Source organism: Stegastes partitus, unplaced genomic scaffold, assembly GCF_000690725.1.
Source record: "Stegastes partitus isolate 25-593 unplaced genomic scaffold, Stegastes_partitus-1.0.2 Scaffold398, whole genome shotgun sequence".
Taxonomy (NCBI): Eukaryota; Metazoa; Chordata; class Actinopteri; family Pomacentridae; genus Stegastes; species Stegastes partitus.
In genome coordinates, this window is record NW_007578129.1 from 516,443 (window position 1) to 532,202 (window position 15,760).

The window sequence follows — 15,760 nt, forward strand, 5'->3', positions numbered from 1 at the left end:
CAGGGCCAGGAGACTATTTCAAGGAATAATTCTAATATTAACACAACATAAGGAAACATCAGGATGACTCTATGAAATGTTTTCTGCCTTTATAGCGCTGATCCTCCTATAAGTCTTTATTGAACAGAAACTCTAAATGCTGCCACAAGCATTACAACTAATGTGATGTCAACAAAGATAGAGATCAATAATAGCTCAAGCTCAGAGAAACAGAATTATTTATTACAGCTAAAAAATACTGAAACCCATTGACCAGTCACATGGTTTGGCACATTAAAAGCACAGACACATCACACTCACTGTGGACCAATCAGCAGGTTCTATCAGTGATGTCAGCTGTGGCTGTGGTGGAGGGAGGGGCTCAGATTGTCTCTGATTCATGATGAAGGCACTTACCCAGAATGCTTTGCCAGTCTATAAAGTGCATGGGGAGGCACGCTGCCCACCCACACGGACAAATATGTTTTTTTGTAATTAAAAAAAAAAAGCATTCGGGGGGGGGGGGGCAGGCAGGGCTGTTAGAGTTCTTCAGTTCTCAGTGTGCCCCCTTCCTCATCTCAGTTTGTCCTGTAGTGACTGGAGCTACGGGGGTCAGAGGTCAGCTGCAGACTGAATGTGATTGGTCCCAGGTATGAAGGAGGAGGAGCTTCTACATGGCAGCCGTTTCGATCTGAACATACAACTGTCGAACTCCTGCCTGTGGAGAGACAGATGACACGACCAACTGAATACTACTGACAGTAAATGCTCACAGGAGCAGCACATCCCTTCCCTGTAGGGATCAAAGGCTTCGGTTTTTGTCACCTGTCTGTACCTGTGTGAAGATGTTGTGTGACTGGCTGAGGATCCAGCGGGTGTCAGCATCGGGGGCAACCAGCAGCTTTAACGTTCCAATATAAACATCAGTACACAGAGTCCAAAAGTGAGGCTCGTGCAGGTTGTACACTCCCTGCAGCCGCTGAACCTGAACGCAACACACACACACAAAAAAAAACTAGATTAGATGTACTTTTGGGCAGGTTTTGTAAGCTACAGTTCATGAGTATTACTACAATGTTTTTTCATATTGTAGTACTACAACAGTATGCCTTCAGTTACGACTACAACAAAATGTTATTTGTTACTACTACTTCTTATACCACTACGACAATGTGTTTACTCATACAATATGTCCTTTATTACTACAATATGATTATGTACTCCTACCAGAATATCTGTTACTACCACAAGTACTACTACTGTATGCGTGGGTGAGCTTTGTGAACGGGTGGGGTTTGGTCCGTACTCACCCTCTGGTAGCATTCTGGTAGGGCATGGTCCAGTGAAGGTGGAGTTCTCTGCATCAGGATCCCAATAGACTCCTTCAGTAACGGCACCACACTGATGGTCAGAGGTCAAAGGTGAGACGTGGCCCTCCCCTAATCCAACTACTACAGCATTTCTACACAATCTGTGAGGTTATCCCCATTACACATACTCCAGGTTATGGTACTATTTCTGCTACAACAATAGATGTGATTACTGGTACAGCCCCCGCTACTTTGGCAAACACTACAAATACAACAACCGACAAGATATAATGCTTCCACTGTTGGGTGGTCTATAGACAGATTCACAAATACGACTACTGTTACAACAGTCTAGTGCACAGTGACAATCAAGCTGCTGTTGTTTCAGATTTGTACAATATACTTGAACTGTTCTACTGGAGTTTAATCTGAGTTGAACTATGACGTGCAGTTTAGATGCTTGTGAAAAATGACTATTTTTCACGGTTTGGTCTGACAGTTCCAAATTTTAAACTTGAGTTTGGTGTGAGTTTCACTCTAAATTCATCCTGTAAATGGTCTGAGTTGTGTATTGACTTTAACTTTCCAGCAGCAGTAACCTGAAACCTGTGGTAGCGTGAAGGCCTCTCAGCTGACCACGGCTTCACTCTGCTGACTATTTAAATCTACAGCTGTGTTCACTTCCAGCCTATCAAACCACATCAGCAGACGTCAACTCCATTTATCACTGGGGTTTCTGGGAAATCTGACCACTGCATTTACATCCAGAGAATCAATCAGCTTAGAATGAACTCCAGAACTTTTTCCAGGTCCATACCAGTGGTTTGGCATGTTGGAGCACATTAACTACTAATTGTGCATTCTTTACATTACTGAAAACCATTTTCCTAAGTGTCTATCAGGTTTTAGATGGATTTTCTTCCTTCCAGTCAGGCCCTGGCTTCAGGTCATTTTGCTGTGGAACTGACCAAGAACTGAAACCTGAGAAATAATTAGTCTGCTCGCTAACTTTTGTGTTTCACTCAGAGCTTACTAGCAAAAACAGAGATAGAAAAATGTTCTAGAAATAAATACATTTAAAAGTTATCGTGGGCCACTGAGGAGGTCATATAGATCATTTGAGGGGTTCCAGGGAATTTTAGAACATTTCAGGAGTATGACAACAGACAATCAGTTAGTATCACCTGACTCCGATCAGGAGGGCAATTAGCATGGAGCAGATGGGATCAGCGATCATCAGCTCATATTTCTGCATCAGCAGGGCAGAGATGATCACACCGATACTGCCCAGAGTGTCAGCAATGATGTGCAGAAGGACTCCTGAACATACAAAGTGCTTTAGTTAAAGCAATCACGTGAAACAATTTGAGAGAAATGCAAATAAATAAAATAAAATAAAAATAAATAGAAAAAAAAATACACATTGTGGAAAAGTTTAAATGAATGATAAAACAAGACAAAAAAACAGAATTTAAAAATAAATACAAGACCTTTAATAATTTTCATGAACTTAAAGACATTCTACTTAATATATAAATTTAAATTATTTGAAAAAGTTTATACAAAAAAGTAAATTACAAAGTTAAAGAAAATTTCAAAAATGTTTTTTTTTTTTTTTTTTTTTTTTTTAAAAAGCTATCCATCCATCCATTATCTATACACCGCTTAATCCTCATTAGGGTCGCTGGGGGGCTGGAGCCTATCCCAGTCGACTTAGGGCGAAGGCAGGGGACACCCTGGAAAGGTTGCCAGTCTATCGCAGGGCCACACTGAGAGACAGACAACCAAGCACACTCACATTCACACCTACGGACAATTTAGAATCACCAATTAACCTCGGCATGTTTTTGGACTGTGTGGGAGGAAGCCGGAGAACCTGGAGAGAACCCACGCTGCACGGGGAGAACATGCAAACTCCACGCAGAAAGATTCCGGTGTCCCCACCGGGACCGGAAACCGGCGACCTTCTTGCTGCGAGGCAACAGTGCTACCAACTGCGCCACCCTGCAGCCCTTTAAAAGCTACAAATAATTGAAATACAATTTAAAGTATTTTAAAAAATGAATATGAAAACTTGATCCAATAGATGGCACAAACTTCTTCATGTATTTAGAGTGATGGATTGTAAGTAAGTTTTGAGGTACTTGTACATAACTTGTGTAATACAATTTTGTGCTACCTAATGCTGCTATTCCTCTGCAGTTAAGAGGTAAATACTGTTGTTACTTGTTCTTTACTACATTTATCTGACAAATTCAGTCACTTTACAGATTCAGATTATTGACTACGTAGAAGTACTCCAGTTCTTTACTTAAGTAAAAGTACCAATACAAACAATCCATCCATCATTTATACACCACTTAATCCTCACTGGGGTCACGGGCGGCTGGAGTCTATCTCAGCTGACTTAGGGTGAAGGCATGGTCACCTGGACAGGTAACCAGTCTATCACAGGTCTCCACAGAGAGACAACCAAGCACACTCACATTCACACCTACGGACAATTTAGAATCACCAATTAACCTCAGCATGTTTCTGGACTGTGGGAGGAAGCTGGAGAACCCGGAGAGAGCCCACACTGCACGGGCCGGCAACCTTCTAGCTGTGAGGCGATGGTGCTAACCACTGAGCTACTATGCAGCCCCCAAACAATACAGCTGAACCATTTTAAAGTACTCTGGTACAAGTACTAGTCCTCTACTCAAAATTATACACAAGTAACAGTACAGTTGAAGCTACTACACGATTGGTTACAGTTGTTGGGTAGTTTAGTCAAGTGGTTCTAAAGCGAGGGGTTGAGGCCCTCTTGAAGATCGTCAGAAAAATCTAGACCTTCGTATGGCTCCTGCTGCTGTCTGGTGCTGCAGCTACTAGACAGCCTCAGAGCCAAAACTTGCAAACAGCTGGAAGAAACAAACTGCAGCTCCTCTTAACATCTTGTGGGGAAAAGAAGCTCTTTGTGCCTGTTTTCATCGCAGTAATTTTATCATTGTATATATATTTATTATTACATATATAAAGTGAAAAAGGAATTTTGTGATTTTGGCACACAAACTGTATTAAGCGTCTCTGTGATGTTTTCGGACGAACGTTGATGCTGAAATGTCGAAAAATCCATCAAATCACTTTACACAACACAAAGTAACGCTGCTTGTGTCTGTCCATTAATGTGATGGCTCAGTTCTCACTTGTGCTGTGTTGAAAGTGGTACAGAAATGTGCCCATGTCAGTCCTAGAAATACTGCTGGTGCGACATTTATGGAAACCTGATGGAGTTGCACATTCAAAAAATGAAGCCAACACATCACATTTTGGTCAGATTAATGGAATGGCATGCAGGTCTGAAAGAGGCTTAACTGAGTAAATGATGGTTACACACTGATGCATCAAGAATAATACTCCAGATACAGTATATCATACATCCTGCAGAGGTGATCAGTAGATCAACACAACACCAACAGTCTAAGAATGTAATAAGAGCAGTCATTGTTCCTTGAAACATGTTGTAATTGCTTGATGTTTCCCAGTCAGACTGTCATTAACGATAACACTGAATCTCTTCAGGTTTTGGTCTGTTGGTTAGATGAAAAACCATTTAAAGTTGTTACGATGGACTGTAGGAAATGACAGCAAAGACTTCTAACTACTTTCTGACATCTTATAAACAAATTAAATTTTCTAAAAACTATTTAGCAGAACTGTTAGTTGCAGCCTTAGTGTATTGTTTTTCAAATTCAAATTGAAATAACTTTATTTATACCCGAGGGGCAATTCAAAAGCTCACTGAGTATTTAATAATTTTAAGAGAAGCCATTCCACATAATGTCAATACTTTCAGTACCTTTTTTTATTCCAAGGATGCGATTGTCCTCGGACAGATACAGATACCACTTTATTGACCATTTTTTGCTTCCCCAAAGAAGCATTTGCTAGTTTTTATTAAAAACTTCAATATAGTGAGCAGTAACTTAATAAGAATTCTCATTTGATGCTGAAACTTGAATGTCAGTTTCATTTTGAGTGCAGAAGTCTGCTGTCTGGGTCTCACTGCAATGAAAACAGTAACATACAAAACTGCAATTGAGGGAAGATGTCAGTTGAGCTAATCAGCCAATAGTAGGCTTATACCCACAATCTACAGCCAGTCACTCAGACTAGGCTACACCACAGTATCATTCTGCCTACAATACACTGGCTTGTTTCTGTTTCCTTAAACTAATCCTAGCTGTCATGGGCGAGGCCACGCAAAGGACTTCCCTCAAAATAGTGACAGCTAGAAGTCTTCTGGTGGAACATTTGTACGAAGGGAGACAAACACTGTTACTAAAATGTATAATCCACGGAAAGAAAATAGCAGGGCTTCCTTACTAGATGATCGAAAGTCTCAGCAAAATTTTCAGTTTCATTTTCAGTGGGGTAGGCTGTGTCCCAGAGGTTATTTCCAGGGGCAAAGAAAACGGTAACACAGAGATAGTTGAAGGGGGGAGAGAATGATCAGCCAATGGCAGGCTTATACTTGTAACCTACATCAGGTGGGTCACACCACTTGACAACAGGCTGAGAGGTGGTGTGTGGACGCCTCCCAGTGGTTCAGTACACTGTAGTGCAGAGCAGAGACCACAGAGCTGAAAGTTCAGTAGGCTTTATTTGATTTGGTTCAGTTTGGAGGTCAGATTTCAGTATCTGGAGCACTGCACAAAATCATGTTCAATGTTCAATGTTCATGAGTTGCTAAGAAAAAAGCCAACCTCTCTAAGGCCTTTCTACTGTTTGATGTACAGCAGAGCTGCAAAGAACTGAGTTTTCATTGTCTGTTCACTTATTAGAATATGTTAATCGCAGTTTGCAGAATCCAATATGAAACGTTTAAACATCTTGTTTAAGCCACTTACTGAGAGCCCTGACAGAGACAGAAGCAGTGCCTCCTGCCATTTGTAGCGGAGAATAGAAAGAATGTTTAAGACTTTTTTTTCTTTTGTTTAAAGAATGATGGAAATTAAATATATAATAAATTAAGAATCAGAATGGTTGATTGTTTTTCTCTTGATCAGCTAACTGATTAATAAGCCGATATACAATATAAATAAAGTTAAACCTTTCTCCTGGCATTCTGAAAAAGAAACTGGGACTAGTTGCTCATTTTAAGCTGAAATTGTAAAATTCCTTGCCATTCCAAACACTTTCATATTTGGTCTTTTAATGTTGTGTACACTGCTACATGTGTGTGCATTAATATACACACATAAATATGTAGTATATTTTGTTAGCAATTACTTTTTGTCATGGGATGTTGTTTTTTACTTTTGTCTGATCATTTGTATTTCTACATCTGAACTTGTCTGCTTTTTGGACACTCAAAAATGGGGGAAAAACTATTAACACAGTGTAAAAAAAGTGTGTATGTGTGGTGTGGTGAATGATGTGGGTTATTGTGGTGATCATGTGAGTGCGGTTCTCACCCTGCAGGATCTGTTTACTGGCACCTTTTCCTGGTGTGTGCTGCAGCTCATCTGAACCAAAAACATAACAGAAAAATTCAGCATGGAGAACAATAATGAATAAATACCAATACAAATATCTCTGGTGTGTCTCCTGAGCAAACTACTCCTTGAAAGCATGTTTGTAGCTGAGACGTTTGTTTCACCACATTACCTGAAGCCAAGGTTTTCCCTGCAAAGGAGTTCTTGGAAAAATGATCCAAATCTAACTTAAAAAAAATATGTTTCCTTAAAATCACTTTAGTCTGCATCTCATTTAAAAATGCCAACAACATAGAATTTTTCTTAAAGAATCTGGTTTCTGTGTTCCTGAGAGCAACACAGCAACCATATCTGACCGACTCGCCTAAAATTCACACACAGAGCAGAGAGGAGACAGGAGGAAAACAAATTAAACACTTAAGTAGCAAAATATATACAACTGTAAACAAAAGTTTACATCCACTTGTAAAGACTGTGTATATCATGTTACCTCTTGAGTTTCCAGTGACTCCCACAACTCTTAATTTACTATGATGGAATTACTGAAGCACACTCATCTTTGTCACAGACACAACCAGAAACCTGCCAGAAGCTTGTGGATGGCAACCAAAAGTGTCTAGTTGAGGTGAAAATGGCTACTGCTGTATGTACAGTATGTCACAAAGGTAAGTACACCCCTCACATATTTTATTATATCTTTTTATGGGACAACACTGAAGAAATGACACTTTCCTACCATGTAAAGCAGTCAGTGTACAGCTTGCATAACAACGTAATTGTACTGTTCCCTTAAACTAACTCAATACACAGCCATTAATGTCTAAACCATTGGCAACATAAGTGAGTATACCTAAGTGAAAATGTCCAAATTGGGCTCAATTAGCCACTTTCCCTCCCCGGTGTTATGTGACTCGTTAGTGTTACAAGGTCTCAGTTGTGAGTGGGGAGCAGGTGTGGTAAATTTGGTGTTATCGCTCTCACACTGTGGCTTGGGTGGTAGAGTGGTTGCCCTCTGATTGTAAGGTTGGTGGTTCGATCCCCGGCCCCTCCACAGTCGAAGTGTCCTTGGGCAAAACGCTGAACCCAAAGCTGCTCTTGAGAGCAGCTTTGGGCTAGCATATTGCATGGCACCTCTGTCGCCATTGGTATATGAATGTGTGTGTGAATGGGTGAATGAGAAAACATTGTTAAGCTTTGAGTGCCGCTACGGTAGAAAAGCGCTACATAAATGCAGTCCATTTACATGCTCTCATACTGGTCACTAGAAGTTTAGCATGGCGCTTCATGGCAAAGAACTCTCTGAGGATCTGAAAAACAGAATTGTTGCTCGACATAAAGATGGCCAAGGCTATAAAAAGATTGCCAACACCCTGAAACTCAGCAGCAGCATGGTGGCCAAGACCATACAGCGGTTTAAAAGGACAGGTTCCATTCACAACTCAGAAGTTGAGTGCACATGCTCAGCATCATATCCAGAGGTTGTCTTAGGAAAATAGATGTATGAGTGCTGCCAGCAGAGGTTGAAGGGGTGGGAGGGTCAGCCTTTCTGTGCTTAGAACATACGCCGCACACTGCATTAAATTGGTCTGCATGGCTGTCATCCCAGAAGGAAGCCTCTTCTAAAGATGATGCACAAGAAAGTCCGCAAACAGTTTGCTGAAGACAAGCAGACTAAGGACATGGATTACTGGAACCATGTCTTTTGGTCTGATGAGACCAAGATAAACTTATTTGGTTCAGATGGTGTCAAGCGTGTATGGCGGAAACCAGGTGAGGAGTACAAAGACAAGTGCGTCTTGCCTGCAGTCAAACGTAGTGGTGGGAGTGTCATGGTCTGGGGCTGCACGAGTGCTGCCAGCACTGGGGAGCTACAGTTCATTGAGGGAACCATGAATGTCGACATGTACTGTGACATCCTAAAGCGGAGCATGATCCCCTGCCTTCGGAAACTGGGCTGCAGGGCAGTATTCCAACATGATAACGACCCCAAACACACCTCCAAGACAACCACTGCCTTGCTAAAGAAGTTGAGGGTGAACGTGATGGACTGGCCAAGCATGTCTCCAGACCTAAACCCTATTGAGCATCTGTGGGGCATCCTCAAACGGAAAGTGGAGGAGCACAAGCTCTCCAACATCCACCAGCTTCATGATGTTGTCATGGAGTGTAAGATGATTCCAGTGGCAACCTGTGAAGCTCTGGTGAACTCCATGTCCAAGAGGGTTAAGGCAGTGCAGGAGAATAATGGTGGCCACACAAAATGTTGACACTTTAGGCCCAATTTGGACATTTTCACTTAGAGGTGTACTCACTTTTATTGACAGCGGTTTAGACATTAATGGCTGTGTATTGAGTTATTTTGAGAGGACAGTAAATGTACACCATTATACAAGCTGTACACTGACTACTTTACATGGTAAGAAAGTGTAATTTCGTCAGTGCTGTCCCATGAAAAGATATAACAAAATATATGCAGAAATGTGACATACTGTATATTTTCGACTCAGCATATTGTCATATTTACAGAGGACCTGAAATTAATCAATGAAATAACCAAAATGCATGTTTGTTTTTTGTGACGAACACACGTTTTAATGATGCCATCATAGAAAATTAAGAGTTGTAGGAGTCCTTGAAAACTCAAAACTGCCTTGATATACATGGTCTTTACAAGTGTGTGTAAACTTTTCTTCACAGCTGTATAGCATGTGTAGCTACCATTTTTTTCTAGTACTAGTAACACCTATGGGCACTTGGAAAAATATTGCACATGTCGATATCATTAATGTCATTATGATTGTGTCATACTGCAGAGAAAACATCTTTGTGTTCTCTCTACTCTTAGCATTGTGCTGTTTCCATAGACATGTAGGACTTCCGACTGCAGTGAAAAATTAGCCTCCAGTGACTAACAATGTGACAGGAGCAAAAAGAAAAAACAGAGAAACTGCTTGCAGTTCAGGGTGATGGTGAACTCCGATTTAAAGCGGATGTTGGATTGTTGGTCTGAACTGTGTTTGTGGAGTCCACATATAGGAATAATTTGTGTCACACTCTTACTGTGACAGTGTGGTTCCTCATGACTGTGTCCGTGTCCTTCATGACTGTGTCCGTGTCCTTCATGACTGTGTCCATGTCCTTCATGACTGTGTCCGTGTCCTTCATGACTGTGCCGGTCAGCATGTTTGTTCTGGTGGTCTTGTCCTATGTGACTGTGGCTGTGATTCAGACTGCCATTAAACAGAGAGTGACTGTGGCCATGACCTGAGGACAGAGAGACAGAGGTTAGAGAACAGAGGTTCTGCAGAGCTGCAAGGAACTTCTGAGGAGGTTCAGCTTCTGCTGATCAGTGGTGAAGTTCGGCAAGGGTGCAGTGAACCTGTGAAATTCTCTACTGGTGCAGCAAGGTTCTACAATTCTATACTGAGGTTCTAGTGATTTGTAGTGATATCCAACTGATCTGCAGTAAAGTTCTATTGAGTTCCAGTGTAGTACTGTACAGCTGTGTTGAGGTTTCAGAAGGCCTACAAGGCCAGGCCACTGTGGCTCAGGTGTTAGTGGGTTGTCCATGAATTCAAGGACAGAACTGAATTGGTGAATGGGAAACACTGAAGTGTTTCAGTACAACTAAAGCAGAAAAGTGCCATATAGGTGCCTCAAAGAGGATGTTTCAAAAAGTATATAACTATATATGATAAAGTTTCATATCACCGTCCACAAAAACTCCAATGTTTGAAGAAAAAAGGAGCAGAAAAAAGGAGCTGAAAGGTTAGAGCTGGCTGCTGCTGCTCCGGGACAATGTGCCCGTCCACAAAGCATCAAGTGGCAGAAGCTTAGAACGGTTGTTCCATGAACCTTCCTCACCCGACCTGCACCATCTGACTTCTGTTTCTCAAAATTCGCCTTTTTCAGAAGGTTGATGAAGTCATCCATGCTGTTGAGAAGCATCTGAAGGCTCAAGATGTGACTTTCTTTCATGATGGGGTAGTGAAGCTTAAACATTGGCTTACCAAGTGCATTAGGTTAAAGGTGAAAAATAATGCAACAACAAAACTGAAAACTTTTTGAAGTACCCTCGGATGACGTTCTACAACTATTTTGTTAATCTGAGCATATTGCTCTGTGAGCTGCAATGAGACTCAGGTATTACCTTCCTCTCCATGCGAGTGTCCATGCCCTCCATGCTGGAACACAAAGATCCCGATCAGGTTAACCAGCAGACCGGCCACAGAGACTGGAAGCAGGCGTTCATGGTGAACATCAGGAGGTTCCAGAGCTCTCTAAAAGAAAGACAGTCAGGTTTAGTGCTGCATCGTCTCCTTCTGAAACAATCATCAATCGATGCTGGCAAGTGTCTTTTCTTCTGGACAAAGTTTCAGAGTGCTCAGCAATGGATCAAAAACAAAGGGGACATTTTTTAACCTGAGTTTCTCCTTAAGACTCGCTGCAGTTTTACTAAGTTACGTAATGGATGTAATGAAGAGGTGAAAGCCACTGCCACTTAGCCTCGCTGCTAATTTGTCCCAGTGGCCATCACTGTTACTGCAACAAAAAAAAGTCCCCTAAAACTCCAAAACAAATTTTCACCCACCATCTGTGGACAGAACACTGGCAAACAAGGCCAATTTTACAGTTTTACCTATGATGTTTTTTAATGCATGGAGGTTTTATATTTAAACACAAATGCACATGTGCATTGGGTCACAACACAGAAGCAAACTGAGAAGCTGGATAATGTTTTGGTTCATGTACCAGGCAGGAATTTCCATTAAAGTGAACCGGTACCATCTCTAAAATCCAGTTTGCTTTAATACATCCATGAGGTACTTATGTTACCCTGGAGGAAGCCTTAATTACACCACATTGCAGACGTGCACACCAACAGCTGCAGACACCTTGGACAGGTAGTTGCTATTGTTATCCTAATTCATAGTCAGCTGGGAGGACTTTGTTCCAGACATGCGCAGTAGGGTGACATCTATGTAATTCACACATGCACAGTATTGCCTTTGTTCACATGGCGACTACACCACAGAGGCAATAGTGTGCAAATTTTGGGCTGCATATACAGCGGGCTGTGCAGACTGTGGTGAACTTGGTGAGGTCACAAAACTGATGTTACCTAGCCCTAGCGGCCCCTCACATAGTTGCAGATGGACGGAGTATAACACTGGCTTTGCAGTAAACACTAGGGCTGGGCCATATCATACCGTGCACGGTAATACTGGTGTAATGCTAGGCGATGATATGAAATTGAAATATCGCCATAAAGTTTGAGTGAAACACGCATGCGCAGTGCCGTTGTTTTCATCTGGTCTAATGCATATGGAGCCAGAAGCATGGTGGCGACTGAGGAGGAGGACGAATGCAGTGCATCAACCGACACAGTAGGGCTGGACCCGAATATCAGAATATTTGTTGTGGTGGTGTCCGCATAGCAATTTTGAGATCCAAATATTGCCCACCACCCCCCTCTCCCCCTGCTGCCGCCACTGCCACAACCACCCGATGGTGGAAACAGAACTGTGATCGCTAAACTGGCATTAGCAGCCAAGTACTGCCTGTGCGTCCCGCCCACTTCCACCCTATTGGTCCAAAAATTCACCCATGCTGTACACCCCCCCCCAGCTGACATGGTGGTGAAACCAAAGAACCTGGCTGCAAAGTTTTATGTTGCAAAGAAACTCCACTTTACTTTTGTGGATACTATGCATTATTATGCTCAGGAATTGTAAACCCATTTCCATTTGAAATGCTGTTTGATTAAACACATTGTCAGCAAGCAATTTACAACTAATGCACTATTGATTTTGGTATAATATAGCTTTAATGCACATCAAAAACAGCTGCTTGCGAAATAGAGAATAAATGTTCTCTTTTTTTTATTTGCAACAATAAAGTTTTGAAGTATTTTGTCTCGCGTCAATTATATCATCAGTTATATCGTTATCACAAATTTTCTCATTTGTATCATAATAAATATTTTGGGTCATGTCACCCTGCCCTAGTAAACACTTTAGATTACATGAGAGAATAACAGCAGTGCACTCTGTAGACTTAGTGAGTAAGCTTAGGTGAAAGGGAAACCATCTGTGTTCTACCTCAACTCCTTCAGAGAAGATGAAGAAAGCAGTGAAGATGAGGAAGAGTCCATTGACGAAGCCTGCCAGAACCTCTGCTCTCACATAGCTGAGACAGAGAGTACACAGAGTAATCAAACACACTTGCTGTGAGTCAGACATGAGTAACAGAGCTCAGAGTGACAGTGGCTCATCTCACCCGTATGAGAAGCTGTCGTTGGATCTCCACCTGGAGATGACTGAGGCTGCCAGACCTGCCAGCAGGGCAGTGCAGTCAAAGAACATGTGGAAGGAGTCTGAGATCAGACCTAAACTGAACACAGGACATGCAGCAAACATGAAGAGACAAGTCAAGAAACAGGATCCACGCAGGTATGTTTGGATTCACATAGTATCACCTAATGTTTGTCTGCAGCAGTAGACAGAACAGCTGGTTAAAAAGTCATTGAGGATTCTGGAAACCCATTTAGACCAGTAGGACATCTGTTAGAAGACAATCAGGGACTTGTCATTTAACTCATGTTACTTGTGTGACTGTTGAGAACACATGGGAGGCCATGGGCTCCTGTTTTAATCAGACTATAAGTAACACTGCGGCTGGCAGTGCAGCATCACGTGAGAGTAAAGACAAGTCACGTGATGAGGAGCTCTGTGCCAATGAAATTAAAAAGGAGGCATAACAGGACCAATAAGAGGTCTCTTTCTACGTCCAGTGGATATTCTAGAAAATATTGGACCAGGGATTCTCATGAAATATCCCTATTTTATGCTTTAAATATCACATTTTATGGCTAGTGTTAGCTAATTTCTAAATTAACCAAAACACACATTGCACATTATTAGTTCAAGGACCATTGGAAAAATTAAAGTCTGACAGTTCTTTGTGTCCTCATAGTCTCCAGCTCTGATATTTATGCAATTTTCAAAAAAGATACCATACCTTTTCAAACCCACTGATATGTTTCAGGGTTCAGAGGGTTAAAGTGCAATACAACTGTGGGCTGTTCAGTGCTGGTTTGAAAAGATCTCTGGCTCCAACAGGCTCTCATTTGAAAAGAATAAACTTCTGTCCTGAGATAATGAGTCAATACATTTATTTTCAACAAGTCATTTTCATGTGATAAGCTAAATTCACTCCTCCTGATCAGTGTGCTGGTAGCTATTTCAAAAAGATTATTTCATCATTAAGCAGATATTAGGCCACAAAGGGAGGTATGTTTGGGGCCGTCACTGACTTGATGGCTATGTCTGGTCTGGAGTGATCGACAATCCATTTAGGTGATTCAGTGATTTTGTCATCATGTGTTGGTGGAGTAGGCAAAACAGAGTGCTTTTTGATAGCTTGTTATAATCAGTTTACCATCATTCTGGTTTCTTCTTCTTCAGGTATTTTGACTAACAGACTCTTGAGGGATTCTGATCTTCCATTTTCCTCTTGAGTAAATCTTTGTTTTCGTATTGATTTCCAGTTTTCATGCATTTTATATGCAATATTAATGTTTAGTAGAATGTGAACAATAGACCTTGTCCATTTGCTAACATAGTGACCATACTGTACAAATCACCTGCGTCCTCCAATCAGGTTTCAAATGTCACTCTCCCACCTCTACTGTCTGTTTCACATTTGAAGGGTCATAACTCCAACTGCAAAAGATGGTGTCAACCATAAAGCCATTGTCTAGGCTTCATTTCAGCTCTAAAGCAAAGCAATAGGTACCATCACCACTTGCTATGTCCATCTTTATAGCAAGATATGAAGACAAGTAAGTTGCTTTAAGCAACGTCTGATGTGACATTTACAGCCTAAGCCAATCTGTGAAGCCTGTCCCTAGATGCGAGTTTAAAATACATACTTAAAAACAGCACAACTGTAGACAGTTCCGCAATGATAAAACGCATAGTGGTAAAAGGTAAACATTCTGCCCGCCCCCTAGTTTCTCTTCACTGTTGCTTTCTATGATCTGATCTGATCTGATCTACGGTTCATTCTTCAGGTTTGTCGCTCTTACGTTTAGACATGATGGTGAACAGACTATAAGGAGATCAAGTGTGGCTGCTCAGGCTCCAGGCTAACCGCAGCTTCTGCTTCAGTCAAAAGATGACGGACACACTGGGCTTCTCCATTGCTAACACATACGTGGCACATCCTGAACACACACACACACACACACACACACACACACACACACACACACACACACGCACACGCTAGCACGGTGTTAGCGTACCTGTTACTCCAGATACCGTACATCAACTCGACAAAGGCGAAGGACAGGTTGAGACACAGGAAGAAAAACAGATTCCTGGAGGTTTTATCGGCGAGAATCGACCTGAAAAAACAGACAACGGTCGGAAAATATGCAGCACAGACCACAATATCCGAGCAAAGCCCGCTTACTGACTGCTCACGGCCACTTTCCCGTCAGAGGCACGTTAAAGCCCGTCAGGCCGGTCAAAGTGCCATTAATGCGGACAGCTCACAGGGAACGACCTGCCCGGAGCAGCCGGTTAGCATCGGGCTAGCAGCTTATCGTTACAGTCAGCTGGGAGCCACTTAGCTCAGCTAGCGCTGGTACTGCGGCTGGAAGGCAGCCGTGATACCAGCGGTGACTTTACCTGAACCATCCTGAGAGCTTCACCAGCAGGTTGAACTTGGCCGGTTTGTACTCGTCGTCTTTAATGGATAAAGGTAACATGTTCACACCTGGTGTCGGTCGGTGAGGCTGAGCTAAGGATGATCACTGCCAGCTTCCGCTCTGGACGCATTTCACAATAAAAGGCGTTAAGCGCGCCCGGGTTTCTCAAACACTGAGGCGATAGTATTACTACCACAGTAGTAGTGCATCCACTACTACTACCACAGTAGCACTACTACCACAGTAGTACTGTATCCACTACTACTAGTTAACAG

The 15,760-nt window shown here is 42.0% G+C and overlaps 1 protein-coding gene across 2 annotated transcripts; it reads right to left on the minus strand.

The window, feature by feature from the left end:
• Positions 1-92: 92 nt before the first annotated feature.
• On the minus strand, positions 93-15,601 carry slc30a7 (solute carrier family 30 member 7). 2 transcript variants are annotated; one of them, XM_008285354.1, is made up of 11 exons: positions 15,466-15,601; positions 15,078-15,179; positions 13,049-13,162; positions 12,871-12,958; positions 10,920-11,049; positions 9,830-10,033; positions 6,749-6,799; positions 2,474-2,609; positions 1,290-1,380; positions 815-964; positions 93-697 (listed from the first exon to the last, which is right to left on the minus strand). In XM_008285354.1, exons 1-11 carry the CDS (start codon positions 15,543-15,545, stop codon positions 650-652), a joined length of 1,194 nt encoding a protein of 397 aa, XP_008283576.1. In that variant the 5' UTR covers positions 15,546-15,601; the 3' UTR covers positions 93-649. The 2 variants fall into 2 exon arrangements, with proteins under 2 accessions (XP_008283576.1, XP_008283577.1); XM_008285355.1 differs by lacking the exon at positions 15,466-15,601 and having other exon boundaries at positions 13,049-13,157; positions 15,078-15,161.
• Between the last annotated feature and the right edge of the window lie 159 nt (positions 15,602-15,760).

What these genes read in the sequence shown, in the direction of transcription:
- slc30a7 (XM_008285354.1), bottom strand. Translation starts at nt 15,545, where the DNA reads ATGTTACCTTTATCCATTAAAGACGACGAGTACAAACCGGCCAAGTTC. An exon ending in AAGCTCTCAGGATGGTTCAG is followed by an intron (nt 15,180 to 15,465) that starts GTAAAGTCACCG and finishes CTGTTTTTTCAG; the next exon opens with GTCGATTCTCGCCGATAAAA. An exon ending in TACGGTATCTGGAGTAACAG is followed by an intron (nt 13,163 to 15,077) that starts GTACGCTAACAC and finishes TCCTGTGTTCAG; the next exon opens with TTTAGGTCTGATCTCAGACT.